This window comes from Acinonyx jubatus, chromosome D1, assembly GCF_027475565.1.
Source record: "Acinonyx jubatus isolate Ajub_Pintada_27869175 chromosome D1, VMU_Ajub_asm_v1.0, whole genome shotgun sequence".
In the NCBI taxonomy this organism is placed as follows: Eukaryota; Metazoa; Chordata; class Mammalia; order Carnivora; family Felidae; genus Acinonyx; species Acinonyx jubatus.
In genome coordinates, this window is record NC_069390.1 from 56838455 (window position 1) to 56853242 (window position 14788).

At 53.0% G+C, this 14788-nt stretch overlaps 1 protein-coding gene and 1 long non-coding RNA gene across 6 annotated transcripts in view; one reads left to right on the forward strand and one right to left on the reverse strand.

The window, feature by feature from the left end:
* The first annotated feature begins 309 nt into the window (after positions 1–309).
* On the forward strand, positions 310–13715 carry LOC128311862 (uncharacterized). Its single transcript, XR_008290497.1, has 3 exons — positions 310–1175; positions 10525–10756; positions 11391–13715. It is a non-coding gene; the product is annotated as an uncharacterized LOC128311862 (long non-coding RNA).
* The window catches only part of CHRDL2 (chordin like 2), a 32747-nt gene continuing 19697 nt past the window's right edge, over positions 1739–14788 (reverse strand). For 2 of the 5 annotated variants that reach the window (XM_027039814.2, XM_053203675.1), the window contains exons 5-11: positions 13723–13816; positions 12452–12507; positions 10503–10671; positions 9370–9564; positions 6969–7142; positions 2629–2721; positions 1739–1901 (exon numbers count right to left, since the gene is read on the reverse strand). In XM_027039814.2, the coding sequence (XP_026895615.1) occupies positions 1822–1901; positions 2629–2721; positions 6969–7142; positions 9370–9564; positions 10503–10671; positions 12452–12507; positions 13723–13816 (861 nt within the window). In that variant the 3' untranslated portion in view covers positions 1739–1821. Of the gene's footprint in view, positions 1902–2628; positions 2722–6095; positions 6151–6968; positions 7143–9369; positions 9565–10502; positions 10672–12451; positions 12508–13722; positions 13817–14788 lie in introns of all 5 variants that reach the window. The other 3 variants (XM_027039815.2, XM_027039817.2, XM_027039816.2) reach the window with 3 other exon arrangements.

The window sequence follows — 14788 nt, forward strand, 5'->3', positions numbered from 1 at the left end:
CCACCAGAAAGCTGCTGAGCGGTTCCCAAGGCAAGCCTTGTGTGTGCACACTCAGAAACGTCTGGACCCAAAGGAGGAGATGCTGATATGCTGAACGTGTCTCCCATGGCGGAAAAGGTTTGGGGTGAACCACACAGGCTTTGGATAAGCCCCTCAAAGAAACCAGGAAGGCAGTTGGCCTGCAATACCAGGGAAAGTATACAGGGAAGTCCATTCCTGTGCTGAGACCCGGAGCCACTTCTGATTACAGAGTCCTGCCTCCAACCCCATTCTCCAGCAGAGGGGAGGGGCCATTGTGCAGGGGCGGGGGTGGGGGTATCCAGGAAAACTTTCCTGAGAAGAGACACCTGAGCCAAGTTGATGGCTGACGGAGTTCACGACGTAAATGGCTGAGCGTTCAGATTCCTGCTCTCTAAATGTGAGATGCTCAGAGTTCATCGTCCCCGGAGTTCCGAGCTAACCCTACATGGTGAGCGAGCAAGGCCAGAATGCTGTCTTCTCTTGGATGGACAGGTGGAGGCTGTGAAGAGCTAACGTCTTCCTACTCAGGGGAGGAGGGGGAGATTCCAGCCATGTTCCTCAAACCCCAGACTCTCAAACCAGACCCGTGGGAGCTCGCAGGGGGAGTTTGGGCAGTGCAACATTGGCCCCTGCTCAGTGAGGGCGGCAGTGATAGGCTGCTTAGCAGACTTCCCAGGCCTCCCTCAGACACCCGGGTACAAAGAGCAAGACTCTGGAAACAATAGTCAGAGCCCTCCAAGTGACTACAGGTGGCAGAACTCCAGCCCATAGGCCACTTTACATCACCTCTCCACAGCTTCCCACAGGCTTGGGGTGGAGGGCAGCTCTGTCCTGGAGCAAGACCATGGGTCTGGGAGTCCGTAGGCTGAGGTCTAGTCCTGGCCTCACCTGTTGTCACTGTGAAGTTTTGAGGGAAGACACTGGCCGATCCTGATCCTCTGTTTCCTTCTCTCTAAGGTGCGGGTGATTCCTACACTGTTCGTTCACCTTAAGTGGAATCATGAGCATTAAAACATCTTTGAAATTGCAAGTAATGGTACATGTAGGCAGGATAAATTATTAATGTTGTCTTTCATTGTAACTGTTAGGCTTTCTTCCCAGATGGTGGTGCCGGGGTTGGCAATTTGACTGCCAAGTCTTGGAAATCCTCGGAGGTGAGAATATTTGGGTTTATGACATTGGTCACGGCGGACCGGGGGGGAGGGCTAGCCTGGAGCAAGAGACCTGGCACCAGTTTTACCTCTGCCACCGCCCCGCTCTGTGGCTTCAGGCAAATTACTGCTGCTCCCTAAATTCAGTGTCCTCATTGTAGAATGGGGCTGACAATCGTAAGGATCCCCGGAAGATTTGCTGGCAAAGTGCTTTGAGGCTCCATTTCCCCCTCCACTGGCTATCTAGAGGCAGTCCCTTTCCTAGGCTCAGTGCCAATGAGCTCCAGGAGGGGGGCCGCCCATAAAAGCAGGAGGAGCCATAGCTGGGGGGCCAGGGACAGAAGCAGTACAGAGCAGGGGGCAGGCCACAGGCAGCAGACAAAGGCCTGGGCAGTGAGGTTGGGGGAGCTAGCCCTGGCTCCAGTAACAATTCACCATGAGGACAGGGCCGGTCTCTGCCTCGGCTGCATCTCAGTCTCTAGCCCTGCAAAATGGGGATGGGCAGGCCCGCCTTGTAGTCCCTGTGGGAACATGCGGGGACTGGACATAAAACTCAGCAGGCAGGATTGAGGGGTAATGCAGCTTGTTATTTATTAATATATAACAACAAAAATGATAAAGCTCATATCTGCAACTGTTTAGGTCTTTATTATAAGGTCTTGGATGCTTTGTCTGGACTGGCTGTGACCTTCAGCTCCGGGGTCTGGGCTAGGAAAACGTTCCAGTGACCTGCATGGAGGAAAGCAGAGGGGTGTGTGTATGTGTGTGTGTGGGGGGGGGGGGCTGAGGGGGGTGTGTATGTGTGTGTGCAGGGGTGCATGCATGTGCACAAAAGAGGTAGAGTGACTGGGGTGGGAAAAACTTGGGACAAGAAGAACGGTGAGGGCCTGAGTTTGGAGCACATAGGAGGAAGGGGATGGATATTTCCATCATAACCCCACATCCTAATCAGTTCTGGCACGTGACCCCAACTTCAACCAACCAACATCTGGGGGCTGGGCTGGCTTCCTAACACCTGTTAGTGACACTCCCATCTGTGGCTTCCTCTCCCCCACTTAAAGCCCCACCTGGATCCGTCTTCCCTGGGATACCGTAGAGCAAATTAAGGGCATCAGAAGGAAAGTGGTTAGGAGGGTTTCAGTGGGAAACGTTCCAATACAGAGTGGGTAGGCAGCATTGGGGCTTGAGGGCTCAGGCCTCCCTCCTCCACAGTCCTGTCTCCCTCACTCCCAGGACCAAATCCAGATGGTTCTGCTTCACCTTCCCGCTCCCAAGCGCCCTGAGTTGAGAAATCTCTGGCCCAGACGCCCACTGGATTCCTGTGCCGGGAACTGACGTCTGTGGCTGACAACCACCCTGCCCCCCTCCCAGCACCAGCAGCCTGGAACTCCTCATGAGGCCCTGGCCTCTGGCCGGGCTCTTTTCCCAGGCCCCAGTCCTCAGCCCGACGTCTCACCTTCATGGGTGCTGGGGAGTAGCCGGAAGTTCTGTGCCTCTTTCTGGAAGTCTTGCTTCCTGACTTTCTTGATCTGAATCAAGTGGAAGATTCCTGAGGGCAGAGGCAAGGGCATGAGCAGGAAAGGTAGGGCTGTGTGGTCAGTGAAACAGGGTGACTTGGACCTAGACTGGACCTAGTCACTGCCTTCCCCTTCCCCTCCCCTATTCTGACCAGACATCAAACCCTGTAGACTAAATTTCCTAAAGGTTTTGAATCTATCCTCCCATCTCCACTGCCACTCTCCCCATCCGGGCCCCATCACATTTTGCCTGGGTCACTACACTAGACTTCTGGCCCCTTTTACTCCCCCTCCAGTCTGTGATCCTAACTGCAGTCATTTGAAAACATACGTTACCTGTCATTCCCTTTCCCTGACCTCCCATCACCTCCCTGCTGACCCTGCACCTGTCACCCTCAGCGTCCTGCTCTCACACTACTCACCTGTCCACAATGTGTGTGTGTGTGGTGGGGGGGGCTGTGTGGACAGGTCAGGCTGTTTTTTGGGCACAGAATGTGTGATAAAAATCAGTAGGTGTGTTTATCAGACTCCAAAGAGCATCAGGTGTCAGGGTGGTAGGGCCCCCTTTCAGCACAAGGCTCTGTTTGCCCAACCCCTGAGAGGCCTTCCTGTGCTCCAGCTCTAACCAACTACTTAAAGTCCTTGAGGGGCCCAAGCCTGTACGTAGGCTGCCCCCTTTGCTACAACTCCTTCTCCTATTGACTTCCGTTTGTCCTGCTGCTACCAGGTAAACTCCTGCTCATTCTCTGAGCTTTAGCTGGGAAGTCTTCCTTGATTTCCCTTCCTTGGGGCACCCACAGCTCTTAGCTTGTGTTTGTGATTGGGTCTATTTCTAATGTCCTCTCCTTGTGTCTATTCTTGCCTCCCCTACTAGACTGGTTACTCATGGAAGGCTTTCCTCTCTGGCTCCCCTGAGCCTGGCCCACATTAGGCATGTAGGATAAATGAATGAATGAATAAATGAATGAATACATGAATGAATAAATCCCTAGATGAATGGATGGATAAGTAAATATATGTGTACCCAATCTAGGCCAGGCCCTAGAGAGGAACAGGGTATCATCTGGATCTCCTGATGTTTGCATCCCATGGGGAGCTCGCCACAGGCACCACGCATGGCACTGAGGCCCTGAGTACATGGGCTGGGAGGTTGCACCAGCTGTTAGCACCAGGGTCTGTGGCCAGAAAGAACAGATGTGACAGCAAGGTCTCTGCTAGGCCAGCACAGCCCTCAAGAAAACTAAGAATTGGCCTTGCTTGTGGAAATCTGAGTAGGATCCCACAGAGGAGAATGGGCAGCACTAAGGTCCAGGAGGCTGGGAATGTCCAGCATTGTTCTCAGGACCCTCCAGTCCAGATGCCAAGGACCAGGATATGGGAGAGACTCACTCCAAAGGCCCAGGCTACATCACAAACCTCAGATGGTTCTTCTGCCAGGCCTGACATGGCACATACCCCAGAACACAGATTGGAGAGATGACAGGATGAGGGAGGGTCTTCGTACCATAGCCTATAAAGCACGATCCTAATGACTGAGCTCTTGGACTTGGAATCAAGAGCTAGCCTGAGGGGCATGGTCATGCCTTTTGAGGGCATGCCAGGTCTGAGGGCAGCTGGGCTCTGTGGACCCCCAGGGCAGAGACGGCACTGGCAGGTGAGTCCCAGGAGACAAGGCAGGCTCAGCTCAATGTGAAAACAAACCCTTTCTTAGTGGAGCCATCCACAGTGGAGATGGGGTGGAGTATGTGCCGTCAGGGGCTAGAGACCATCAGGGAGGCTGTAGGGGGGCTTCCTTCCTAGACAGGGGCTGGAATTGAGACCCCTGAGGTTCCTTCTACTCTGAAACTCCAGAATCTAAAAGGCTCTTAACACTAAGCCAAGCCTCTGGGGACTGAGGCTGGCTCCACGGTGATGTGGCCTCACTTAGCCCAGGTTTTGGTGTCCACCTGATGCCTTTGTCTCCAGGCCAATTCTCCCCTTCCTCTCCCTGCCCCCAAGGCCTGCTGTTTCTGCTCCTCTGGGTGAGGAAACAGGGTTTCCCACTGATAGTCAGTGTTTGGAGTGTTTGTTTTGACCCCCGCAGTCTGGGACAGGGAGGTAACAGAGAGGCTAATGAGGCAATTTGGCCGCCCAGGGGGTCAGGAGATGGAGAGGAGGTGTTTGCTAGTGACAGGATGGTACAGCCTGGCATTGTGAAGTTGAAGAGTCCCCACCACCTGTTCTTTTTCTGCTGGGCCTGGTCATAACGAGACCAGCCTTGAGCTACAACTCTCCGGTCTGCGCCATCCTGGACACACCTTGACCTTCCTCAGGCGCCTCTCTGAAAGCATTAGGTCACCTCCGTGGAGGTGGCACTGGGGACAGTCAGACCTGGGTTTGAATCTTTGCTTTACTGCTTAAATAAACTGTGTGACTTTGAGCAAGTCATTTTACCTCTCAGACTCCGTTTTATCTGCAAAATGGTGCATTAATACATATGCCTCAGGTTTCTTATATGGATGAAATGAAACACATTATGCATAGGGCGAGCTCCACACCAATCACAGAGCACGGGGTATGTCAGCACAGGCTCTTGGGCCAGTCTGAGGCTGTCGCTGCCACCTCTGCCTGCAATGTGTTCCTCTTGCCTTCCTAACTCCTAACCAGCTGCAGGCCCCTCCTCCACGAAGCCTTCCAGCCTGAACAACTCAGCTCCTGGTGAGCTCCTACTGCATCCCAGTCACTAAGTCCTGGGCTCCCAAAGACAGAGGCTGGGGCTTACTACTCCCTGGGGTCCCAGTCCTTGCTGGGGGTGAGGGGAGGTCTGGAGTAAACCAGCACCTGTCCAGGGGCTGATGGAGTTTCAAGGCATAATATAATTATAAGGTTACTAAATCTAACTCCTCAGCTGTGGCAGAACGCCCACCCAGCCACTGCTTGCACACTCCTGTGAATGGAGATTGCTCCCTCCCTTCTTTGACAGCAACTGTCAAGGTATGACAAGGTATGAGGATACTAACGTCGTTAGCACCTACTATAGGTCGGGGCTCTACCTATGTGATTTCATCTAATCCTCCAAACACCCTCCTCTCCAATTAACAGAAGAAAAAATTGAGGCCCAGAGAGGTCAAGTGATTGCCCAAGGCCACACAGTTAAGAAATAGCAGAGCCAGGATTCGAACTCAGGTCTGTCTGATTCCAAAGCCCCTGTTTGTTGTTCACTCAGAACACAACAGCTCCCCCTTCCTGGGGCAGTCCTTCAGAGCCATGAAGCCAGCAGTCCTGTCCCCCTGAGTCTTCTCTTCTCCAGGCTGAACAGCTCCGCTTTCTTCGTCCATTCCTCCTAGGACAGGAGGCAGAGTAGAGCAGGGAAAGAGCCGCATCTGACGTCACAAGACATGGGCTCTAGCTCCCATCCTCCACTTACTGGCTGTGTGGCCTTGGGCCAGGTACTTCACCTCTCTGAGCCTCAGTTTCCTCATCTGTAAAATGGGGATAATAATACCTAACTCTCAGGATCATTGAGGATCAAATGAGATAATGAATGTGAAAGCACTTTGTAAACTCTAAAGTGCTTCACACATTGGTTGTCATTATCATTATCATCGTTATTATCATTCCCTCTTCCACCCCCACCCATTTCAGCAAGACCCATCAGTAGAGAAAAGTGACCTTACAGCTAAACCCCACTTAAAGGGTTTAGTTTGTTTTGCTCTACCCAGGGGATCTATATTTGGCAAGAAGTGCCCAGAAAACCAAATTCTCAGCAATTTCCTCATCAATGAAAACTCCTCTTCACCTTCAGCCGGTGATAGGAGTATCTTGTTGAATTGGGCGAGTTTCTCACAGAATGAGACATATATTCTCATATAGAGGGATAGACTCCACCCAGTAGAAAAGGCCAAATGAGCCTGAAGGCCCTCCTGCTTTGAGGAGGCTGTGGATGTCCTTCTGCCTGAAAAGATCTCCCCTCACAGAGTGCTGAAGTTCTACTGATAGGCCTTTGCTTCACGGTTGTAGGCATTACCCTGTCCTGGCTCCTTGCAAGTGCAACAACCCCTTCCCCCCAGGAGAGGGAGCACTGGGAGGCCCTGGATGAGCTTATCAGAACTGCCAGAGAATCACAGACAGAATCTCCGTCTCCCTCTACCTTGGAATCAGAGACTCAAATCTGGAAGAGTAGCCAGAGGCAGGTCTTCCTGGGCTAGAGGCACCTGATCAACAAAATAGGCCCCGGAAGCCCCTGATAACAGGGGGACAGGCCAGAGGTAAGTCCGACTGGGAGTGGGCCCATGCTCACCTTTTACCAGCTTCCAGAGGTAGATCTCCACCTGCTCAGAGGCCTCATGCTCGAGGGCAAAGCGATGTAGGTTGTCTGGGCTTGGAGACACTGATGTGTGGACGAGGACCCAGCCTGGCACCTTTGGACACCTGGTAGCACTGATCTCACTGTGGCCAGGGTCTGCCTTGTCCTCTGGGAAAGACAAGGAGCTGTGAACATTCTGTACCCCTCCTCCCGACCCCTGCCTGGTATGCCCAGGAAGCTGGGCCCCTGGTCTGACACCCCCCTCTGGTCTTTAAGGTCTTTGGGAAAGTTCTGGTGCCCCTGGGAAACAGATGGGGCATTTCTCCCATTCACTTCCCATTGATTAGCATATTAAAACCTTCTCATCCTTCTGGGCTCAGCTCACCTTCCACCTTCTCCAGGCAGCCGACCTGGAATAGCTTAGCCTACCCTGTTTTTTCTCCACTCGCGGCCTTTAAAGCCCTTCTTGCTTATGCCTCCCACTCATGCCCTTAGTCTCACTGACACGCATTGCCTTGTAACTGTCTCACTTGGGTATGTTCTTCTCTAAAAGAGACCCACGGGGTGAAGGCCAGGAGCCATGTCCTCCAAGTCTTTTGAGTCACCCACATCACCAAACACAGATTCTCATGACCATACATGGAGTGAAAGGTTTGGGAGGGGTTGAGGTGATGATGGCAATAGTGATGATCATGGTTGTGACGGAGGGTGGTGGAGGTGATGGTGTGACTGTAGTGGTGGAGGGGACCGTAAGGGTGTAGCAGGGAGCGGTGATGGCGACAGTGGTTGGATCCAGTCCTAAAGCCTGGACATGTTGGCATTCCAAGGACATTTCCTGGAACTTTCCATGTACCAACATTCCCTATTTTTCAGGGACTAAAGGACTAAGTCCCTAAACATACACACTTCCTTCTAAATTCTTCCTAGTTATGAAACTCTTAGAGATGTCCCGCTAAGAGTTGTAAGGCTACAGTCTCCATATTTTTAAGAAGAAATGGACTGGGTTCCAGTGGCAGAGCCCAAGATCAAGTGTGTTTGTGAGGGAGCCCAGCAGTGAACCACAGCCAGTCTCCAAGAGAATCCAAGTTGAAGCCCCACCCCTCGTTTTCTTCCAGGTGCCATTCTGTCATGCTCTGTCCCTAACCCTGTCCCAATAGCATATTACTCTGAAAAATAATAGTGACCCCTTATATGTGGATTTTGTTTGGATGTTGATTTACAATTTATAAAGCATTTTTCATCAACTCTGTCTGAGGCTCCGAAAGGAAAGTAACTTGTCTAAGCTCACAACGGTAAGTTAGTGAAGTCCGTCGGTAAGCAAGCTAACATAGACTCACATTTCCTGACGTCAAAGCCTGGGGTAGGTGCAGACTTAAGATGGTTGCAGCCACTCTGTGATCTCATTTGTAAAACAGCTGAGAGATGAGGATTAATTGAACTAGGTGAAATCACAGGACAATACCTGGTGCCAGTAGGTTCTCGACACACATTTCCTTCCCCTTTTTTCTTCCCCATTCCTCTCCTTTTTGTTTTGCCAACCCAGCCCTCTAACCAGAAGTGGTAAAGGCACAACACAGCCCGCACCTTCTACCCCACCGGCTCTCCTTCCAGGATTGAGGGAATGGGCCTGTTCCTCACAACAGCTACTGTTGACAATCACAGGCTGTTCCTCCCAATGAGATACTCTGATGTTTTCTTCTGCACACTTATTAATCCTAGGGTCTCATGACAGCGTTAGAGGAACTCAGCTGGCAAGTCTGGAAGCCTGAGTTCTAATTCCAGCTCCACAACTACATTGCTCTGTGACTTTAGAAAGTCCCTTCTTTTCTCTGGGTCTCAGTTTACCCATATGTAGATGAAGGTTAAAGGAAGACAACAGTGGTCAAGAGCATTGTCTTTGGAGTAAGACAGACTTGGGTTCGGATTCCAACTGTCATTTGAGCTGTGTGACCTTGGACAGGGCACTTATTTTCTTGGTCTGTAAAATGGAGACAAAGATACCTGCCCTGTCCATTTGTGGTGAGGAGTACATGAACTCCCACATGTAAAATGCCTGCTTGGCTCATGGTAAATGCACAATAAACATTGGCTATTCCTCCTAAAAGTCCTAACATCCTATGATTTTATGATTTCAAAGAACCCAGAACGTTATTTGATTCTGTGTATTTGACTGAGAGCCTCTGAATCTGTCACTATAACATTAGATATTCCATAAGTCTAATATTTTGTGAGTCTGGCATTTTCCACTCGAGTGCATCTAAAAACCCTGCATCCTATGGCTCTGAGTCCATTGCCCCATCTGTGTCGGAGATGTTCCAAGTATCTGTGCCCTGGGGAGAGGGACCCAGGGCCCACTCAGGGCAGTGCCCTCCCTGCCTCCAGCATCTCTTTGTACCTGGGCAAATCTTGCAGCACTTTCCGGCCACTTTCTCAGGGTGATGGCAGGGATACTCAGTGGGGCAGGTCACCCGCTGGCAGTCCTGGCGGCCATCCTGACAGGTGCACAAGATGCAGGGCAGGGGTCCAAAGGAGCGGAAAGCTGGGTGCCACACCTCCCCATGGGAGTATGTCTTCCCACTGTGCACGCAGGCTAGGCCAAGGAGGGCAGGAAGGGAGGAGGGTCAGTGCCTCAGACCTGGGCCAGAGTCCATTGATGGGTGGGGGCGGGGCCTTGGGGAGCCCCCTGCTCCACCAGTCTGGCCCAGCCACACTGCTTGTAAAGCTGAGGCCAGCTGCAGACCTGGCCCCCTGTCCCTGATTTCTCCCCTGTTTCAGCACTCAGAGCTGACACGTGCCCAGAAAGTTCTTGCTGAAGAGGGAGAGTACTCCCCCTGCCCGTCACAGCATGTCTGGTGGGAGGAGAGCTGAAATCAAGTTCGGACACTTACCTGGCTGTGTGAGCTCTGGCAGGTCCCTTCCCCTTTCTTAGCCTCAGTGTCCCATCTGTACAAAAGGGGCTGGGACAGCAGCTCCTCCTGCTCCACCGGTCGGGGGCGGGGGGTGGGGGGTGGCGTCCCCCTGCAGTAAGCCTGCTTTCCTCCCCCTCTGCTGCCACCATTGCCCACTTGGCCTCCTTCCCTGCTGCATCCTGACCATCTTGCTGCAGCCTAGCTCTGCTCCCTCCTTTCTTTGTCAAAAACTTTCCCTCATCACTTCCTTATATTAATTTATTTGCATGTCTGGAGCCCCTCGAGGACACGGACCATTTTTGATCTCTCTGTTCTGTGCCCCTCAATTCCCAGCAAAGACATGGCAGAGGCTCAAAAAATATTGTTGCGTTGACCCATAGTTCTGGTTCTAGGACTGGTTCTGGCTCTCACTCAGTACTCTGAACTTCAGGGTCCTCATCTGTGAAATGGGGGCTTAGACCTGACACCTTCAGTTTTGATATTTTGTGAATCCACAAGCTCATGGCCAAGTTGAGATCAGGGGACCACTGAGTGGGGGGTGGGGGTGCGGGGGTGGGAGGTGGGAGCAGTCGGGGCCCCCTTTTCCCACCTCAGGGATCAGAGGAGGTTCCGTCCTCACCTTTCTTATGTTTCTCCTTCAGGACAATCTTGACTGTTGTGCTGCCTGCCCCCTTTGGTCGGAAGTGGCGAGGGATGAAGCCCAGAGGAGCACTGAGGCCAGTGGGAGCTGGGGTGCCCAGGACACTCTTTCTTCCATTGTCCCCTGAACACGGATCCTGGGAATGTCTCTGCAAATGGCAGGAAGGATGAAGATCACTGATGGGCCATTGTCAGCAGAAGAGCAGCAAGACAGAGCTGCAGTGAGGCCTGCAGGTAGAAACCAGCATGACTTCCTAGTAAAGAGAGGTACAGGCTAGGGATAGAAAGATCTGGATGGGGTCTAAGATGTTTTCAGACAATGGATATTTGAAAACTCTCAGAGGATAGTGGTTTGGAAACCCAGTCTCCACCAACCCCTTCTCAGGACTATCAGAGCCAGGGCCTTGGGGCTGGGGTGAACAGAGGGGTACTGAGGTCTTGACCTGGGAGACACAGCAATTAGGAACCTGGGAAACTTAGAAACTACAGGTCTGTAGTGAGGATGACAGGAAATTCCTTGAGAAGATTTAGGTGATGGGATAAGGGGATGGGCCTCTGAAGGTCCCACCAGGCCCCAGAATCCCACAGGGCAGGAAGACTAAGAACAGGTCCCATCTGGAGACCAAGTCTCCAGAGCCCCCTTTCTTGAGCCCCTGGAATAAAAGATCATGAAACCCTGCCCTTCCGGACCAGGTCTTGGCAGGGCTAGCAGTGATAGCAAAGGGTACGGGGTGAGGGCAGCGTAACGGGTCAAGCGCATCACAGCTCCTAGTTAAGAGGATTCGGCGCTCGAGGTCAAGGGGTAGGAGCAGGTGGGCTTATTACCCACCTCACCAATACCAAGTCACTCATAGTCCTTCTTCTACAGCCCCTTCCTGCCCCATACAGTGTCTGAGTCAGCCTTCTGATGGCCCGACGGAGCCCACAGGAGCTCCCAGGAAACTGTCTCAGGCCCCAGCACAGGCCCAGGCACATAGGAGGCTTCCAGGAAATGCTTGTCAAGTGGAACAGTAGCAAGAAGGAATTGAAAAGCTCAACCCTCTAATGGGACCTGCTCACGTCATCCAGTAAGGAGCTGCTCAGGGCCTGGAACTAAGCCTGGGTGGGCTTTGCTTAGCACGCTGCCTCCTAGGGAGAGGGTGGGATGGCGAGGAGATGGCCTGGCTCAGGCTCTGTGGCACAGAGCCCCGCTCCACCTGAAAAGGCCCAGCCTGAGAAGGGAGGATGAGCCAGCAGAGGAGAAGGGAGAGCTCATAGGCCAGACCCCTGGGGAGTCCCTGAGCAGGGGAGGTCAGCCTCCCGTCCCCCAGGATCCAGGTGACCCAGGCTAAAGGAGGTGAAGTTGTTTACATTGTAGACATAACACAGAGGGGGGACGGTGACTTGAGTCGGTGTGTAAGCCCATCCTCATACCTCTTTCCTCTCTGACCAGAGAAAGCTGGAAAGTTTAGCCCATCCTAACTCTAGACTAAGACGGAGAGGGGCCAAGACAGAGGGGAGGACAGAGAGGTAACCCCCAGACAAAGCACCAGTACCACAGGAGCTGGGTGGGGAAGGCTGGGCCAGGACAGAGGCCACATTCTCTGGGGAACGTGCTGCCCACAGGCAGGCTGAACTAAGGACAGATACAGGCTCCAGATGGAACAGTGTCAGTGTCAGAATGTTTCTCAGGAGAGAAGTTGGGAAGTTTAGAGCCTGCTCTTGCCCTGCATGGCACTTGTTCCCAGCCCCTGCTGACCCACCAGCCATGATGGGAGGCTAGGGAGAGGGGCTGGGACGTGGTGGAGGGCATGGAGCTGACCTAGGGGACAAAAACAGAAATGAGGACAACAACTGGTGTTGTCTGCTCCAGAGTCATGGCATTTAGGCCCTGGATACCAGCCCCCCTCACCACCTGTCCCTAGCCTGTCAGTAAAGCTGTGCACTCACCGCCCCACGGTGTGACTGTGTGGTGTCCTCTTCAGCTGATTTCTTACTTGACTCATCTGGAAACCCAAAGGGAAGTTGGGTCAACCTCTACCTGCTAAGCCTTGCTGATAGGGGTCCTGCAGGCCTTCAACCTCCCAGGCCTAGTGACACTTCTGCAGTCCCTATGCACTGGCAGGGCCCTCTGCCCCAGTGGGGACTTATTCCCACTTCTAGTTACAGCTGCTTTTCACCGTTGGCTTGACAAATTCCCTACACTGGGTTGTTGCCTCCGTTTCCCTACACTCCCTCTTGGCTGGGCCAGACATTCTTGTTCAGTGCGTATCATGGGTGACCCAAGGGCCCAGAATCCCATCCCTAGAGCCTGCTTAGCTGCAGTCCCCTGGGGAGCCACCGTATCCAGCCACATATGAAGTCACCAGGCCTTGGTCTATACTATACCCTCCCAGGTACCCGCCTCCAGTCCCCTGTGTCCTAGTTGGAACACCCTAGGGCTCTGTCTCCCACTCACCCCGGGGTGCCAGCACACAAGGCCCCGAGTGGGATTCTCTCTCTCTAGCCCCTGCCTCACACACGGTCCGGCTCCTTCCAAGCATTCTTGGTTCAAAGACTAAGAACCCTGGAATTAGACAGTCCCTTAGAAATCACTGAGGCCAGGGGCGCCTGGGTGGCTCAGTCGGTTAAGCGTCTGACTTCGACTCAGGTCATGATCTTGCAGTTTGTGGGTTCGAGCCCTGCATCAGGGTCTGTGCTGGCAGCTCAGAGCCTGGAGCCTGCTTTGGATTCTGTGTCTCCTCTCTCTGCCCCTCCCATGCTCATGTTCTGTCTCTCAATAATAAATAAAATTAAAAAAAATTTTTTTTTAAATAGTAAATAAATAAATAAATAAATAAATCACTGAGGCCAACCTCTCAGTGCACACATGACATAGCTGAGGCTCAAAGAGGAGCAGGGATCTGTAGGAATTTGCTGGAAGAACCAGGACTAAACTGCAGTCACCTGGCTCCTGGTCCAGTGCCCTTCCACAATGCCAACATCTGGGGAAGCATTCTACTGTGAAGTACTCCCTTCCCCCAGTCCTGTCTCCTCCAGGAAGCTTTCCTGGACTAACCCAACCCACAGGGAACAGTCTGACCATCTGTGCACTTCACTCTGCTCAAGCCATTTGTCCTTCCCTAGCTGAGGTTTCTCCACCTCTAACAGTCCGTGGCGAGGTCCCTGGCGGGGGGGGGGGGGGGGGGGGTGGGCATTGCCAGACCTAGGGACAGACTCACCTTTGCACATCTGGCAGCAGGATGCAGGCAGCGGGAGGGGTGCGGGGCAGCCTGGTTCTGGGCAGGTCATGAGACCACAGTAGATCTGGCCCTCCTGACAGAGCAAATAGGAGATGAGTGATGAGGGGCAGCCTTGGGGTGAGGAGAGCCCCCCCCTGCCCTGAGGGCAAATTGCCTTGAGGTGTCCCCTGAGGTGGGGGTGGGAGGGAGCAGCCAAGCATCCTGGGCAAGGCCCAGCCAACTCAGAGGAAGGATCCCCTATACCCAACCAATCCCTCCCCCTCCCCTGGCCCCGCGTTAGTTAGCATTCATCCTTCAGCTTGTAAAGTGCTTTCAGACCCTGTCTCTGCCTAGGCTCTCACAGCAAGCTGGGGAGGTGGGATTCTTCCATCCTATAGAAGTGGAGAGCCTGGAGAGCTGCCTGAACTGCCTGAAGTCAGAGACGCAACCCAGCAGAATGGATTAGAGCCCAGCCTGCGGGCTGAAGTCAACACCCTTCCCCCTGACCTGGAACAGGGGGCCCAGCAGAGAGGAGGGGGATCAATGGGATACATCCTGGGATCATCTTGCTCTGACTGAAAACCCTAGGTCCCCAGCTTCAGGACCCAGCCTAGAGAGGCAACACTGTAGAGGAAAGAGCCTTCTGGGAATCAGAAGCCAGATGACCTGTGGTGAGTCACTTTTCTTCTCTGGGCCTCAATTTCCTCCTCTGTGAAATGGGGACACTCCCATCTGGGTTGTGAAGATCAAGTGAGGGAATGGTTGTGAAAACCCTTCTTAAACTGGAAGGCATGATGTACCTGGGAGGAAGTGATATTACCTTGAGTCCTTTCCCTATTCCTTTTCCAGTGAGCCTCAGGAGGCCAGGAGGCAAGCCAGTCCCATTTAAACAAGGAGGAGAAGAAAGAAGGGGAGATCCAAGTATCCAAGGAGAAGGGACAAGGAATCAAAAGAATGTTCTCACCACCCTAAGGCCATGCCATCACTTCTGTCTCTTTCCACAGACTCCTCCTCATCCAGGCCCTTGTCCCTTTACAGGAAGCAGCACAGCACGGGGAAAGGAACA